An 18,009-nucleotide genomic window follows, 5' to 3' on the forward strand; every position below is an offset into this window, starting at 1 on the left:
TTCTACTTATCCCAATCCTAATCCCTTCTTGTTTTAGTTTCTATAAATGATTAACTGGAAAATAACAGATGACGAAACAGAACTGTGGAAAAAAATAATTCCACATCACCATAACTTCCCACCTGCTTACTCCCATATAAACAGGCTCCCATATAAATCATGATAGGTATCTCTATCTTTTAGGAAGATCTTTCCTGTTCATTCTATCTACTATGTTTTTTTTTAAATCAGGTTTCAAAATTGGAATACTGAATATCTGTTTAGCTTAGTTAAGAATCAACTTTTCTTTGTTGAGAGCAAAAACATTGTCCTAATGATACTGGATGATACTTTCACCTGAAGCTATAGTTACAGCAAATGGGGAAAAGTATTTGATGTACCCTATCTGCTAAAGCAGTAAATCTGTTCCAAGATACTAAGTATTTGGAGTTAAATAAGTTTACTCAGTAGTCAAATACATGTTTCTTTGTGTTTTTATTTTTTGTTTTTTATATTGTAGGTGGGAATGAGATCCCGAAATCAAGGTGTTGAAAGCTCATCAAACGGGCATTTCTCTTGCCCTCAACCCTCTACCATCACCATTGCTGAAGATAAAAACCTTCCAGAAGATGCAAAGAAAAAGAAAAAAACAAACAAAAAGGAGAGTGATGTCATGGTCTCAGCAACTGTCAAACGACACTTGAAAACATCTGGAGAAAGAGAACAGGGGAACAAGAAATCTCTAGAATTATCCAAAGAAGATCTCATCCGACTGCTCAGTATAATGGAGGGAGAATTGCAGGTAAGACCAATTTTTCCTTAGCTATTACTCCCCTATAACAAATATATTTTACATGTGTGTTGTATATAACACATAAAATTATATAAAATAAATAACAATATATGTATATATGCTCAATGTGTACATGTATATATATGGGTATATATATATGTGTGTGTATGTATATATACATACATTATATATATATATACCACATGTATAATATGGACCTGTGATTTCATCAGTATGGATGTCTCTTTTTAAAGAAAGTCTTTCTACTAGTATAGACTGGCATTTCTTTAGAAACATAGTCTTAGTTATCTGAAGGCAATGAGAGATTGTTAGTCAACCTATCATTTAATGAATAAGCATTTATTAAGGTCTACTATGAACTAGTACTTAGCTAAGCACTGAGGATCCAAGAAAAAACCATATCAGTCCCTGTCTTTAAGGGCTAACATTCCTAAGAACTAAAAAATAGAAGTATGGATACACACATATTTATGTCTCTATATACACATATATACACATATATGTATGTGTGTCTAACAATAGCTATCTCTAGGGCAGAAGCAGGGAAGAAAAAAAACTTACACAATAACTTTATTATATATTTAAAAGGAATAGCAAGTTGTACATGATAGATTTGCAGTTTCATGTACAATCACGGTTTTTTTGCCCCTCTTCTACTATGTTATGGAAATAGTTGTTTTATTTTTTAAGTTCAGAATAAAATAAATTTTTTAAAAAAGAATTAACATCTCAAAGGGAAAGACAACAGTGCTTCACATAAGATACATACAGAGTAGGTGATAAGTCACGTTAGGGGTGAATAAATAATGAAGGCATTAATAACTAAGGGGACTTGGAAAGGCTTCCCCATAAAGCGACCCTGAAGATCATTTTTTCAGTGAAGCCAGGAAGTCTAAGAAGTAGTGATGAGGGGGCAGAGCATTCCAGACCCAGGGAATACAAAATCACAGAAATAGGAGTTGGGGTATCATGTGTGATGAATGTTAAGTGGTCCAATATTGCTAAATTTTAGAGTAAATGGAAGGGAGAAAAATGTGAGAAGACTGGAAAGATAAAACGAGACCAGGTCATTTATATTTGATCCTAGAGTTCATGAGGTGGGTGTGGGTGGTGAATGATCATATCTACAATTTAGGAAAATCCCTTTGGTAACTTAGAGCAGGATGGATTGGAGGGAGAAGGGAATTGAGATGGAAATACCAGTTAGAAGGCTACTGCAATTGTCCAGGGAAGAGATAATGAGATCTTAAATTTGAATGTTGGTTTTGTGAGCAAAGGAAAGATTATAGTTGAGAAATATTATAGAGAAATCAGTGAGAAGATTTGGCAACTGATGGGTTGTATACAGTGAGGGGTTGAGGATGACACTGAAGCTGCTACCCTGGATGGCTGGAAGGATGGTAGTACTTTCAACAATTTACAAGAAGGGTAGTTTTGAGGGGGAACTGATACAAAGTTCTGTCTTGGATATGATGAGTTTTGAGATGCTTAGGAACAACTGTTTTTAAATGTACCACTGATAGTTGGTAATACAGGACTGGTATTCAGGAAAGTTACTAGGGCTGGATATATAGACCTGAGGTCATCTGTATAAAGATGATGATTGAATTCATGGGAACAGATGAAATGTCCAGGTGAGAGAGCATATATAGAGGAAAAAAAGAAAGTCCAGGGCAGAGCCTTGGGGTCACCCAGAATGAGTGGGCATGGCATAGATGAAGAACCAGCAAAGGAGACTGAGTGGGAGGGGTCAGACAGGTAGAAAGACAACCAATAATAAGTGAGCATTTTAAGGTTTGGAAAGCACTTTATGTTATCTCCTTTGAGCCTTACAACAGTTCTACTATTTTTATTCCCATTTTATGGATGAAGAAACTGAAGCTAATATAGGTTAGGTGATTTGCAAGGTTCACACAACTAGTAAATGTCTGAGGCAGGATTTGAATCCAAGTGCAACACTTTATCCACTGAATTACAAAACTGCTAGAGAGAATTCAGAGACAAAAACCCATAGAGAAGAGCATTCAGGAGAACAAGGTAGGCAAGAGTGTCAAATGCTACAAAGAACTCAAGAAGGATGAGGATTGAGAAGGGTCATCAAATTTAGCAATAAAGACACTTGTTAACTTGGGAGAGAGTAGTTCCAGTTGAATCAAAAAATGAGAAGCCAGATTGCAGAAGGTTTAAAAGACAGTGAGGAGAGAGGAAATGAAAGAATTAAGTGTAGATGGCTTTTTCAAGGAATTTAACTAAAAAGGGGAAGACATATAAAAGATAGAGGTTTTCAGGCATAGTAGTTTTTGTGAGGGTTGTTTGCTTTTTGAAGGATGAGGGTACTTGAACATGTTTGTAGTCCTCAAGGAAACAGTAGGTGAGGAAAGACTGAAGATTAGAGATAGGGTGGGGATGATAGTAGAGGATCTGGCCCCAAGATCAAGATTCTGTGGGATGGAGTCAAGGGTGTGTGTGTGTGTGTGTGTGTGTGTGTGTGTGTGTGTGTGTGTGTGTTGGCTTTGGCAAGGAGATGAGCCACCTCTTCATCAGAAACTGGAATGAAAGAGGAGATAATGGGAAATGATGCCATAAGGCTTCGAGAGGATAAGGAAAGAAGAAATAACTCATTTCAATATTTTCTGTGAAATGTAAAGTAAGGTTCTCAGCTGAGAGCATGGGGGAAAGGGGTATAGTTGGAGGCATAAGGAAAAAAAAGTTGAACAGGTACTATGGTTCAGTGGTATATGAGAAAGTTTAGGGATGGGTAAAAGGATTGCCTTATTTCTGTGAGAGCTCAGTTGCGATTAGGTAGGATAAAGTTGTAATGGAGCCAGTCACCACAGTTTTGTGATGTCCTCAAGGTCCATTCAGCAATATGAAGATAGGAGTAAAAGAGAATAATCCAGGGTAAAAGTTTGGCAAGGCATGATCAGTAACAGAACAAAGGAACAAGGGATTTTGTAAATAGAGGATAGTGTAGAACTGAACTGGTTAAAAAAGAGGTAGAGATTGGGAAGGGAAGAGGATGTAGTTTGAACAGGGGTACCAGCCTGGGAAATTACTAAGAGGTAAAGGGACTGGAGGCTATGGTGATGACAAAGAAAAGATTAATTATAAATAGGGCTTAAGAAGAGAGGAAATGATAGTGGATTATGATTGAAAAGAGGAATTTTGGAGTTCTTGATCATGAAGTTGGAACAGTTATGGATAATGGCAAGATTAAGGGTATGAATCTTCTTTCTGCATAGCTAAGGTAGAGTGGAGGAGGGTTGAGGAACTGGGAAGTTAGAGTATTTGAGGAAATAACAACATTCCTGTTGAAGTCACCTCTTATAAGGGTAGGAATTAGAGTGGAGAGAAAGACTGCTCATGACTTCCAGGCACTGCAATCATTGAAAAAAGAGGGAGGATGTCCTGGGGAAGCAATAGATAATGACTATCAGAATCTAGAATCATCAACAAATTTGGATTATATGAAAATCAAAAGAAGTGAGGTTGCTAAGTGTTGGCAGTAGTGGGAGAGTCTTGAAGTGACAATGGGAAACAATCAATGACTCAACAAGCATTTACTATGTGCCAGGTATTATGCTAAGCCTGGAGAGAAGAGAGAGGCAAAAAAGTCCCATCCCTTAAGGAATTTGCATTCTAATGAGAGAGATAATTTATAAATCAATATGTACATGATACCTATGATATATGTATGTAATATGACCTTGGGGAAGGAGTATTCTGACTGTTTTTTGATGCTTAGTGTTTGACAGAATACTGGCAGGTGGCTAAAAATGATTGTATCTTGTAATTGAACAAAAGTGGTGAGATAGCTTAACTATAGGTTCACTGAAGGCATCTTCAGGATACAGACAGAATAACAGGATTGATATATGCTTATTTTGATTTCTTCTAAGTATCTATATTTTAAGAGCTTTTCATTCTATATAGTTTGGATGGATAGATGGCAATACCTATTAAAAACATTGTTCTTAAATTTTATGGGGCAATGCCATGTCCTGGCAAGTGTGGGTAATAGTTTCATCTGTGATAATGCTTAAAAACCATTTCATTTTATTTGTTAATTCTCAAGGATATTTTGGAGTTTGTTTTGGTAATATAGTGATTTGTCAACTATTAGTTAAAGGACAGCAATCTTCTGATATAAAATTCTGGCCACTTTTAATCCTTTAAAAGTTTTTTAGTTCTTGTTGCTGCTGTGATGAGATTTGCCCAGGCTGCTTTGAGATGACAGTCTGACTTTGCTTGTAAGAGCAGTCCTTCAGTAAAATTGTGAAGTAGGCAGATACTGAAGTAGAAGGTCAGGTTTAATTGAATGGGGGGAGGGGAGGCATTTCAGGGAATGGGAGACCAGCCAAAAGGCTTTTTCAGTAAACAGGAAAGAATTGATGAGGACCTGCATATCCCCAGAGATGGAGTATTTGCTCCCTAAACCCTCAGTGCCCTCCTGATGTCCTGGCTGCTCATGCATTGAGAGGAAAAAAATTTCCTAAATGAATTGACACTAAGATATTAGTAATATAATGTCTTAGAAGTATTTGTACTTCCAAAATAAACCTTTAGAAGAGGTCAATACTTTGATACATATAAGAGAAGGCTACTTGAAGGGATGGGGGTATTTTTGTAATCTCTCTAATTACAAAATATAGTTGACTGCCTACCTATTCCACCTACTTGTACTCAACAGTGGTGTCTGTTGTCCATGGTGGCAACATTGGGAGAGAGGGGAAAACACTTATCTTTCCACTTTATTAACTGGTTACATGTACTTTCTAATAATTTGGAACCTTTTAACTGTGAAAAAAATGGTTACCCATTTCCCAGACTAAACCAAAAGTAATTCAATAGCATATCCAAACCATAATTTCATGTTTCATGATTAATTCCTTGAATTGTCCAAAAATAGCCCAGAGAGACGTTAAAGGAGCCAGGCACCTTGGCTGTACTAAAAACGACTGAGTTCAAAGGAAATGTTAGCTGACATCAAAAGCTCGTAAAATTGAACTTTGGCACATGGCTGCACTTGTAAAAAAAAAAAGATTCAGAAACTGGATATGAATATAATTCCTTTTCGTGACATAAAAAAAGCCCACCATCCTATAGATTAAATTTTGTTCATAGTTCCATTTGGTTGTTGCAGAAAAGTACCAACCAGGTTTTCATTCCCTCATCTTCCTTTTCTGATTGAAGTTGGTGCTACAATATCCATTCTAAAAGAGTCTGGGAGAGAAGCAATTAAAACAATTATCAAAATTATGGAGAATTTCTGAATCATTTATACTTTTCTCCAGAATACTGAGGCTGTAAATCTCTCTCTGAAGAACAAGCATTCAGACGCAAATCACCCTTCTTAATATTCAGTCTCAATATTGTACTGGTTAATCAGGGGCTTGACTGGGTGAAAGGTGAAAGAAGCTTCAAATTTCTGATGATCATTTTGCAAAGTAGATCATTTGCTTGTTGGTAGCAGACTGGGTTAATAGAAATAGTGCTTAATTTGAAATGGGAGTATCTGGGGTTTTATTCCTAGCTTTATTCCACTTACTACCTGTGTGCGGTCTCTGGGAAGTCCCTAACTTCTTTGGGCTCAGTTTCCTGAGTTGTTAAATTAAGTGATCTCTAAGGTCTCTGCCAGGTTTAAATATGGAAAACTTTAGAATTACACTAAAGAAATATATTCAGTTAAATGTAAACTCCTTGAGGACAAGGAAAGTCAGATTTTAGTATTTATATATTTAGCCCCTAGAATATGCTTTGCACATTGTAAGGACTTAAAAAAAATGTTTGTTGAATTGAACTGAAGGATAAGTTTCTCTTCCTCTTTCTTCCTCTGAGCTTCCTCAAGGCTGAATCCTTAGTTGTCTACTTCTCTCTCTCTGTCTCTGTCTCTCTTCCCTCCCTCATCTATTCTTACCACGAACTAGGTGTTATAACAGATAGAATGTTGGACAAAGTTGGGAAGATCTGGGTTCAAATCTTCCCTTAGACACTTACTAGCTGTTTGACTTTGGGCATCATTTAAACCTTTCTCAATTTCAGTCACTTTATCTATAAAATTATTATCATAGTTCCTACCTCATAGGGTTGATGTAAGGATCAAATAAGATTAAATCTATTTAGCATTTTATTCTTGGTTAGTCATTTTGGTAATTTTCTTTCTGCTATATTTAGCATTTAGTCAGCTTTAAAACACTATACTGACATATGATTGTTGTTCAGTCGTTTCAGTCACGTCTCATTCTTCATGACCCCATCTGGGGTTTTCTTGGCAAAGATGCTAGAGTGGTTTGCCATTTCCTTCTCCAGCTCATTTTACAGATGAGGAAATGAAGCAAACAGAGTTAAGTGACTTGCCCAAAGTTACATAGCTAGGAAGTGTACAAGACCAGATTTGAACTCACAAAGTAGAGCCTTCCTGACTCCAGGTCCTGCCCTCTATCCACTTTGCCACCTAGCTGCTCTTTTTGGCATTAACTACTATTACCATTTCAGTGATAACTTGAAGTCAGTGGCTCACAAATCTGTACCTACAACCTGAAACTCCAAGTTGGTCAGTTAAACTTTTTAAGGAATTCTTTTCTTCAGTGAATTTTTGTACTCCCTTTTCCATTTGGCCTATTTGGGTTTTTAAGAAGTTCTTTTCTTCAATATTTTTTGTGCCTTTTTTTATCAAGCTGTTAGTTCTCTTTTCATAATTTTCTTACATCACTCTCATTTCTTTTCCCAATATTTCCTCTACTGCTCTTATGTCTTTCTTTAACTCTTCCAGGAATTCTGGCTGGACTTGGGTTCAATTGGGGTTTTTCTTTGAGGCTTTGCTATAGCTATTTTTAAATTATTGTCTTCTTCTAAGTTTACATTTTGGTCTTCCTTGCCACCTTCATAACTTTTTATAATCAAATTCTTTTCCTGTTTGCTCATTTCCCAGCTGATTTCTTTTCTTTTAACTTTATATTAACATTGGATTCTGCTCACATTGGGTTGGGGAGGCACTGTATCAAGCTTCAGGCTTTTTTGTGTTGCTGTTTTCAGAACTAGTTCTGGGGTTCTGCAAGTTTTCAGTGCTTCCAGGGTAGTATTGTTCTGAGAAAAGTGTGGTCACTGCTTTCCTGGTCTGCACTCTGGTCTTTACCCAGGAAAAGTTCCTGCTCCCTTGCAGCTGCAAATACTAACACTCCTCTTGGCCCTATAACTGTAACCCAGAGCTGCTGAAGGGCAATAGAGTTGCCAATTGGCACCAGCTGCACCCAGTGCAGGCAAAGGGTCCTGTAAACTCGTTCTGACAAGTTGTTCAACCCCTTACTGTCCCTGGACTGAGAGTAGCATCCAAAGATGCTGCTACTACTATTGTCCATTGTCCTCCTGCTGTGCTCTTTGCCTGTGCCTACCCTGGTGTGACAGATCTACTCTACAGACCTCCTGAATTGTCCTAGGCTGGAATAATGTATCCCTCTGACCTTTTATTGACTCTGCCAATTTAAAATTTTATTTCAGGCATTATCTTAAAGTTGTTTGGAGGGGAATTTTGGAAGAATTCAGCTGGGTACTAACGCCATCTTGGCCCTGACTCTTAAAAAAATATTTTGATTACTGTATAATTGATTTCCTTTTTGATCCTCTGTATTTTATTATATGAATTTAAAAACATTTTTTCTGAAAGTTAATCCATAGGCCTCACCAGATCATTGAGGATCCATGTCACAAAACTCATTAAAAACCACTGGTCCAGAAAGAGAGTAATCAGTGATTAAAAAATGGATTAGTAGCAATAGAAACAGAAGAGAGGAGATGCCTAGCCATAAAGTTGAAAGAAAGGTTTAAAAACTCCTTCAGCACAGCATCTATCTTTGCCCTAGCCTTTTACAAATCTTTCAAAGAGAAGTCAAGGTTAATTTAAATAAAACAGCTCAGTTACCCCTAAGGAAAATAGAGAAGGAAGGAGAGTTGGGGGGAAAGTGAGGGTTCTTTCGCAAATTCCAAGATTTTGCAGGTAGATACAAATGCTAGAGATGTACTTCCCTGTTGCTGAGAGAGAGAAAGAGGAGAAAAATAGTACTGACTTACCATCATTCTATATAGAACTAAAAGAATTACATGAAAATGCAAGAAGGGAAAATCTCTATAGCAACCTGGGTGTCCTTCAGTAAAGAGAGAGCCAACTGTGGGACCAATGTATACAAATGTAGATTTTCAAAGAACAGAGGCATTCTGGCTCTATGATATATTTCTGAACTCTGAATATGATTGGCACAACACAGTTCCAGAATGGTTGCCCTGCAGGGGCTAGAAATCAGAGAATTGGTACTTTTGGAAGGGCACTGACCATCATCTGCTGATGAGTGGTCATAGCATGGAGGACAGTGATGTTGGAAACTGAAGGACAAAACTTACAAGGAATGAACACCAACTGATAAGAGCTGAGAGAAACTGCAGGAGATGTACTATAGGTATGGATACTTCTTTTTTTTAAAGAAATTGGGGTTAAGTAACTTGCTCAAGGTTACACAGCCTGTTATTTCTGGGTATGATGCTAAGTATCTGAGCCCAACATTGGGGCCGGTGCTCTTACTTGCTGAGCCATCTGGCTGCCCCAGTATGGATACTTCTAAGGTTGAAGTATTACTCACTGGGTAGGTGAATGGGAGGTGTTTCCTTATTTTCTGTGTTCTCAGATGTATGTACTTTCTGTCTCCGTTAATCTGAAAATAACTAGATTAGGTAAGAGGACCTAGTGGCTACCCTTGGGTAAAATGCCAGACACAGATATTCTCAGATCCCTACTAGTTAAGGATCACAAACCAAGGAAATAAGAGGTCCTCAAGTTTATATGGCATCTCTATGTTGTGAGGGATTACAATAGCAGCTTAATAAATAAATGCTTGATGACTGACTAATTAAGTCTTACACATCCTGATATTTTTCTCCCTCCAGAAGTTGGTTGTCAAAGTGAATTTGGTAAAGTTTGAAAAATTATTTTGAATTTAGTAAAACATGCTAAGTGCCAGAATGCACAATAATATTGCTATTAGATACATTTTATCAAATTTTTGATAATATTCATGAACCTATACAACGATAAGCCCATTCAGGTGATCTGAGTTTTGTTTGCCTTTTGAACTGTAGACCTAAGCATAATAAGGAAACAAGATCCTCTGTGTGCCAGTGGTAACCAATCCCTTTTTCTTATTCAATATGGCATTGCCTGTTCACATGAGTACAGAAAAACAGCCTTTCTTAAAAAACCAGCTTTACAACTTTTTTCTTTATATATGAGATTTTTTTTCTTTACCTAAATGAGTTCCATTGTTTGTGGCTATTCTTTCTACTTGGCCTCCTAGGCTTCTAAGGATGAGATTTTCAACCTCTTTTTGAGGCTTTTCAAATTGATGACTCACCTGGGCTTTATCAGTTCTGCGGTCAGCATCACGAGACCTGAGGTCACTCTAAGCAGAGCTACTCCCAGCAATTTGACACCACCACAATGACTGGCATGCTGAAATAGTCTATCTCTGCTAAGGCTAGGAGGCCACAAAATGACAGCTTGATTTCTGATGGTAATCAGATTCCAATCTTACTGGACACAGTCTTCAAAGGCTGATTCACCCAGGTACGCTGCCAGATTTGAGGTTTCAGTAAGGGCTCTGGCCTGTATGAATGTTATTTGGGTAAAACACTTTATAACTTAGAACAGGAGGCAAAAGTTTCACTAAAAATGTATTTATTATGAAATAAACAAGTAACAAAAGCAATCTCAATAGGAAAAAAAACTCCACAATTTTCTAATTCAAAGAAATGGGAAATATTATTCATTTTAAATGTTATTGATTGTGTAATTCTCTCTCTCTCTCCCTCTCTCTCTCTCTCCCTCTCTCTCTCTCCCTCCCTCCATCTCCCTTCTTCTCCCTCCTTCTCTCTCTCTCCCTCTCCCTTCCTCCCTCCCTCTCTCCCTATTCCTCCCCTCCCTCTTCCCATCCCTCTCCTTCTCTCTCCCCTTCTTCCTTCTAGTAATGAAAAATAATTTTTAAAAAATTTTTACCTGCAATCCCTGCTCCTGGGGAAGCTGAGGCTGGCTTGAGTTCAGGAGTTCTGAGTAGCAATAGGGCTAAAGCCATTGGATATGTGCACCAGGTGCCAATATGATGAGTCTCTAGGATAAGGATGGTACACCAGGTTTCTTGAAGAGAACAAGCCCAGATCAGAAATGGAGCTGGTTCAAGTCTTTTGTGCAGATCCGCAGTGCTGTTGAGCCCATGAGTGACTATTGAATTTCCATTCTGGGTGAGATAGGGGAGACCTAAAAGAAAGAAAGAAAAGTGAAAGAAAGACAGAGAGAGGAGGGAAGGAAGAAAGGAAGGAAGGAAGGAAGGAAGGAAGGAAGGAAGGAAGGAAGGAAGGAAGGAAGGAAGGAAGGAAGGAAGGAAGGAAGGAAGGAGGAAGAAAGAAATAAAGGGAAATATTGAAAGAAAATATTCCACATACATTTTTCTAATGATAAAAACCCCACCAAAATAACAAAACAGTGTTTCAGAAACATAGGAGATAGGGACTAAAACTATTATTTCACTGATGGAGGAAACTCTTAAATGAGGAAACTCCTTCTACCAATGTAGGTTGGTACCTTCACTTGAGATGGCTACATCACCAACAAGTTAAGTGGTGATCATCAAAAGTCCCTTCCATTCCTAAGAGTCTATGCATCTATGAATCTGCATTTGACTTTCTCACATTACCAACATGCAGGAGATGGATGGATCAGAGTAAAACTAATGGGTTCACCTTAACCATTGACCTTCTTGTACCTTTTTACCTCTAAGTTTGGACATACAACCCTCAGGGCTTATTTCTTCAACACTGGTCCTATTTTACTTACTTTCAAAGTGTCTCCTCCTCCTCTAAAAATACAGGTACACATTATGTACATCATTCATTGTCCTTTCATAGATTTGTTTAATTTTTTTTTAACACTAAAGGGCTATACTCTGTCCTCACTTCTAACTTTTAGAATTCTTGGTTTCTTTCAAAGTTTTTCTCAAATGCTACCTTCTCCAGGTCTTTTCTGCTCTCCCTATCCCCACCAGTTTGCTAGTGCCTTTCTGAATTACTCATTTAAAATTTTAAGGCATGTTGTCTCACCAATAGTATGTAAGGCTCTTGAGGCCATGAATGGTTTATAATTGTGGGGTTTTTTATTCCTAGTGTGTAGCTTAGTGCTTGGAACATATTAGGTCCTTAATAGATGCTTGTTGGTTGATTACTCTAGGCATCCTGGTTCTTGAAGGTTATTAGAGTGGAATGCAAGTGTTGATAGTTCTTGACAACCTGGAAAGGCTTGGATTGGGGACCTGATGATAGATGTCTGTCATCCAAAGACAAGACTAGCTAAAAATCTGAGTGGCTCATCCCTGCATTGGTGACAGGTTACTGAACTTTTTTTGGTTAGCAATTCTTAAACACTATCTACAAAGTACTAGAGGCATTGAGGTCTGTATTGGGGAAGGTGTACCCCCACTCCTCAAAACAGAGCTCTTTGGCGTATTCAAGTTTCACATTGAACCATTTCTTATTCTTTGTCTTGTTTGTTTAAACTCTTAGAGCACACAGTGTCTTTGTAGCCCTGAAATACTTTCTGATAATAATTCAGGAAGGTTGACACTGCATTTCCAATTAATTAAGCTGAAGAGTTTTACAATGACATACTAAGAAAAAAAGATGAGTATTTCTCAGTTCTTCTTTCTATATCACATTTTGAATATAGAAGTCCAGCCAAGCTTTTTTTCCCCCGGCTTGTGACCAGTGAGCAGCAATGAGCAGCAAAGTCTCACGTGACATGCTCTATGAAGCTGTGCGGGAGGTCCTGCATGGAACCCAGTGCAAATGAAGAAAGTTTTTGGAAACTGTGGAGCTGCAGTTTAGTCTGAAGACCTATGATCCCCAAAAGGACAAATGTTTCTCTGGAACCGTCAGGATCAAATCCACACCCCGACCTAAATTTTCTGTGTGTGTACTGGGAGACCAGCAGCATTGTGATGAAGCCAAGGCTGTAGAAATCCCCGACATGGACATCGAGGCCCTGAAGAAGCTGAATAAGAATAAGAAATTGGTCAAGAAACTGGCTAAAAAGTATGTACCTTTTTGGCCTCTGAGTCCTTGATCAAGCAAATTCCTCGAATCTTGGGCCCTGGTCTGAACAAAGTGGGCAAGTTTCCATCTCTGCTCACCCACAATGAGAATATGGTAGCAAAGGTTGATGAGGTTAAATCTACTATCAAGTTCCAGATGAAGAAGGTGCTGTGTCTAGTGGTGGCTGTTGGCCATGTGAAGATGACAGACGATGAGCTTGTCTACAACATCCATTTGGCTGTCAATTTCCTGGTTTCTCTGCTGAAGAAAAACTGACAAAATGTGAGGGCATTGTATATCAAGAGCACCATGGGCAAGCCCCAGCGGCTGTATTAAATCAACATGGTGTTAATAAATGGCAGAAGCAGCTAATGAAAAAAAAAAAAAAAGAAGTTCAGCCAAATGATTTCTGACCTTGATTTTCATGGAGCACTTGACTTGGTGTCCAAGAATGAGGATGTTCCAAGAAAGTCCTAAGCCAGACCAAATATTCTGGCAACACCTGCTGGCTGTCAAAGGGACCAAATACAGTGTTAGATACTGAGGGCATTTGCTCTTTCAGAGGTGTTAGGCCAATGTTAGTGACTAAGCTGTCTCTAAGGACCAAATGTGATTGTGCTCTAAGCAGGTCAACTTCATCATATTCTCTACTGCTTATTCTATTTCATATTCTCACTCCCCAGCTGTCCCTGCTTAGGTCATCTTTAGAAAGAAAGAAAAAAGGAGAGGTTTCCAAGTAGGACTTGGGCATCTATTTTTTAAAGTAGGAAGCTTTTCATCATCCTATTTCAATTTAAAATTTAGGCGAAGTCAAAATCCTTTTTTCAATATGGTGATATCAAATCACAGCTCTTCCTGGAGTCAGAAAGACCTGAGTTCACATATGACCTTAGACATTTATTAGCAGTGTGACCCTGGGCAAGTTACTTAACCCTGTTTGCCTGTGCTTCATCATCTGTAAAATGAGCTGGAGAAGGAAATGGCAAACCACTTCAGTATCTTTGACAAGAATACTCCATGGAGAGTATTGGTGTGCTATTGTCCATGAGGTCATGAAGAGTCAGACACGACTGAACAACAACAAAAGAAGTAAAAATAAGGAATATGAGGAGTTGTTTTACTGAGGGTTTACTCAGATCTGGTTAATTATTTTTGTAGCATCCCCTAGCTATTTCCAGGCTCTTAAAACCTCAGTTTCATATCTACTTAAATTAATACTCTGGACATTTATTCTTGCTTTGACCCTGGGTCTTTAGCCTCCTTGCTGTACCTCACATATAGTGGTCTATCTCTGGACTCTTTGCCTTTGTACTTATTTTCTTTCATACCTGGAAGGTGCTTCCTCCTTACTTCCACTTCTTAGAATTCTTTGCTTCCTTCAAAACTCTGCTCAAATGATATATTCTACATGAGGTCTTTCCTTAATTCCCTAGTGGCTACTATCCTCTGTGCCACCCTCCACCCCAATTTACCTTGTATGTATGTATATATCATATATGTAATATATGTTATATGTGTATACACATATTTTCTCATAGGTATATATTAGTTTCTCTCTATATATACACACGCACATATGTATATATGTAATGTCTCGCTGGATAGAATTTCAGTTTTATCTTTGTATTCCCAGTACCTAGAACATTGTAGGGATTTAATAAATGATTGTTGATTGACTGAATGGTCCAAGGGTTAATACCAATTATATTATATCATTGTAATGGTAGGGGAATTTGAAGATCTTCTTTGCCCCTTAGTGGGCCTCACTTGGAGCCCAAAAAGAGAAGCTTGCTTAGGGGAGTCTTGTTTTTCAGGAAGGCTCACCTTTGGTTACTTCATAATTAGGCAGTGGGTCACAAAGGTTGTGATGTTCTTTGACCCCAGAGAAGGCTATATATACCTCTGAGGAAAGGTTTTGCTTTGAGGTTCACTTTGGAAAGAATTGTGTGATTTGGCCAGATGAGACTGTGAACAACTGTTGAGACCCCTGACTTTGAAAATCCAGAAGTTGGTGATTCTCTCTCTGGTAACTAACTGTATGGATGTAACGGTCAGATAGCCAGAAGCTCTGTCTGTTGGTCTCTTGAATTGTGTTCTTTTCCCTGTCTGTATTTTTTATTTGATTAAAGCAAGATTGTTAACGCCTTTTGAGTTGCTTTCCTTTAGAAAAGCAAATCAAAGAATCTGTGCTAGCAGCCATCCTGGGTGTGCTAGGGTGCTTGCTGTTACAATTATATTATAGTGGTGAAGAATGACAATTTACTAGACATAGGACAGGATAAAATTAACACAGCACATAACCAGCACACTTCCCAGAACGCATGACATGAAACAACCAACACTCAGCCTCTGAGGATGTAAGGTTGTGGATCCTAGGCTTCATCCCAGACTCATGGCCCAGTGCTACTACTGTACTTGCCCAAGTAGGACCAGACAGTGGGTTAACAATTTCCCCTCAAGTGATGATAAAAGGTCTAGGTCACAGTTTCTGCTCACCACAGGAATTATGTGAAGTCAAGAATCTGCTGTCATAGAAGATGGGTGTGGTCTCCAAGAATTGTGATAGCACAATTGTACAATGTCCCAAGCCAGGCAATAGCAGGATTGATGCATCCTCCCACAGAGCTGCTCCAGTGATACTGAAGTCCCCAGTTAGCACTGACTATGACAAGAGGTGGGGGGAGGGGGGACATCTCAGTATCTGCTAAACCTCCTGGGCTTTGCACATCATGTCATTTCATTTCTGACTTTCTTGTTCTATTTCTTTCCCCTTTTCCTTGCATTTCCAGTACTCCTTTTAAAAACTCCTACGTCAGTGGCTTCCATCTCCCATATAATACTGTAAGCTTTCCAGAGAAGCGATAGCTTCTCTGATCCCAAAGCATTGCTGGGAATGAGGCATATTGGAGAAACTCCTTACAAAACTGTCTTTTTTTCTTCCCTTGGAATCAAGGGAAGTCAACAGTTAAAAAGAAAAAAAAATCCTGTCTCTTTTGGCAATTTGAAAAACCCATTTCGCATCTCTTTTTTCTATGGTTTTCTAGAAAGGCCACACATATAACCCATAAAACTTCTCTTCACAGTAAATCTGGACACAAAAAGAAGAGATGGAAGAGATATGAAAAAGAACATATTAGTCCCCACAGGAATTTTTCCATGCAAAGATATGGGCTCATTTCTCAAATAATATAATATTCAGTTTTCTAATATCAGGTGGATTTTAATATTAGCAAAAAAGATGAGTCACTTGTAACTAGTGCAATCATTGTTTGAATGCAAATGTTGCTGCAAAATTGTTTCTTGGAAATGTTTTTGATTGTTAAGTAGTCTAAGCATTTCCCTTGCCTGTGGTTTTCCTGAGGATGTAAGCAAAGAGAGCTCATAAATCTCTCAGGCAATCAGAGGTCACAGCTCACTATACATAAGCAGCTCCCAGAGTCACATGACTATTCCTCAGAAAAGCCACCCTTGGCTTGATTGGGAGGCGGGGTTATATTTACAGTATTAATTTACTTAGAAAATGTGTTGTCCCTCTGGTACTTTTTTCCCCCATAGACAATGTAAGAAAGGTCAATATCTATCAATCATGTTCAGTCTATGGGAAATCCTGAATTAATGGAATACAAATGAATAAGGCTTTTCTGTAATAAAGATGTCATACTTACAGGTCTGATAAAACCTGTCACTGTTCACAAGTAATATTTAGGGAAAACTTTCATCCACTAATCTGGTTCTCATTCAACACCTCATTCCTATTATTACTCTGAACTAACAGTGCCTGATTTTGCTGGGCATGCCATAAAGGAGATATGGACATTTCTTAGCCATGTCACCATGGCCAAGTCAAACAAACTCTTCCAAGTCTCATTTTAATCATTTACAAAAAGTGCCCAGACCCTCTGTGCTCAGTTCTCTTCCTGCTCTGAGTCTTACTCTTGGGACTTTTTTTTAACTATTACCCCAGCAGCTTCCTCACCCTACAGATGCCCCCTCCCTTTAGCATCCTTCTTCTGAATGGCGTGTTCCTGCCCAAGACCACCATTTCAGGAAGAGCCTGCTCACTCTCTCCTGTCTCTGCCTTTGACTCCTACCTTTATCTTCCTTACTCCCTCCTTTTCCAAATCTGTTTAATGCATTCCCTCATTATAACCCATCTCTTCTGGATACTGGAGTCATTTGTCATTTCCTTCTCCAGCTTGTTTTACAGATGAGGAAACTGAGGCAATATTCCCTCATTAACATATAAACTCAAGGTAGAGACTGATTTACTTTTTGGTTGTTCTTTGTTTATATTTGTATTCCCAATGCTTAGTGTATTGCCTTTGTCATAGCAAGTACTTTAATAAATGCTTTGACTATCTATTCAGCTATCTAAAATGGGGGGCAAATGTGCTTTTCTTCCCTCTCATGGTTGTTTTAAGGAAAGCAACTTATAAACCTTAAACCATTATCAGGGTGTCCCTAAAGTCTGGACACATGGGAACCCCATTAACTATGCATATTTTCAAGAAATGAAATGAATGAAATTTTCAACAAATTTTATTTAATTAACATAAATGAGATTTCATAGGAAGACATAGGAGACACATAGAAAGTCTCATTAATTAAATTAATCTCATTAATATGGAAAATAATCTCCAATAGTTAATGAAAACTTTTATTCAATATGAAATTGTCATGGCTAAAATTTATGCTAATTAAGTAAAATGTTGAAAATTTCATTCATTTCATTTCTTGAAAATATGCATAGTTAATGAGATTCCCTATGTGTCTGGAATTTAGGGACAGCCTGTATAAATTTGAGTTATCATGATGGACAAGAATCAAGAACTTCCCTCATATATTGTGTTCCTTATACAAATGCTTTGGGATAGAAACAAGTATAGGGCTGAGCAAAGTTGATAGCTATCTAGGGTACAAAATGCAGAGGGGAAAGCAACAAGGGACATTTTTAATAGAACTGTAAGTAGCAATATTTTCACCTTGGATGAGAGAACAAAGGGTGGAGGAAGCTTATCAGGGTTGACAAGCTTATTGTGAGAAGCCTTGAAGTTTATGCTCTGCCAAGTTTAGCCACCAAAAGGGAAAGAAGT

General features: G+C 38.1%; 1 protein-coding gene and 1 pseudogene across 3 annotated transcripts in view; both read left to right on the plus strand.

The window, feature by feature from the left end:
- Window positions 1-18,009, plus strand: part of FILIP1 (filamin A interacting protein 1) — a 265,398-nt gene that overhangs the window by 108,269 nt on the left and 139,120 nt on the right. For all 3 annotated transcript variants that reach the window (XM_069067002.1, XM_069067004.1, XM_069067003.1), the window contains one exon: window positions 500-781. In XM_069067002.1, the coding sequence (XP_068923103.1) occupies window positions 506-781 (276 nt within the window). In that variant the 5' untranslated portion in view covers window positions 500-505. The remainder of the gene's footprint in view (window positions 1-499; window positions 782-18,009) is intronic.
- Window positions 11,359-13,308, plus strand: LOC138145319 (large ribosomal subunit protein uL1 pseudogene; annotated as a pseudogene).

Source organism: Petaurus breviceps, unplaced genomic scaffold, assembly GCF_028583685.1.
Source record: "Petaurus breviceps papuanus isolate PSGF00001 unplaced genomic scaffold, PetGlider_PUasm1.0 90734, whole genome shotgun sequence".
Classification (NCBI taxonomy): Eukaryota; Metazoa; Chordata; class Mammalia; order Diprotodontia; family Petauridae; genus Petaurus; species Petaurus breviceps.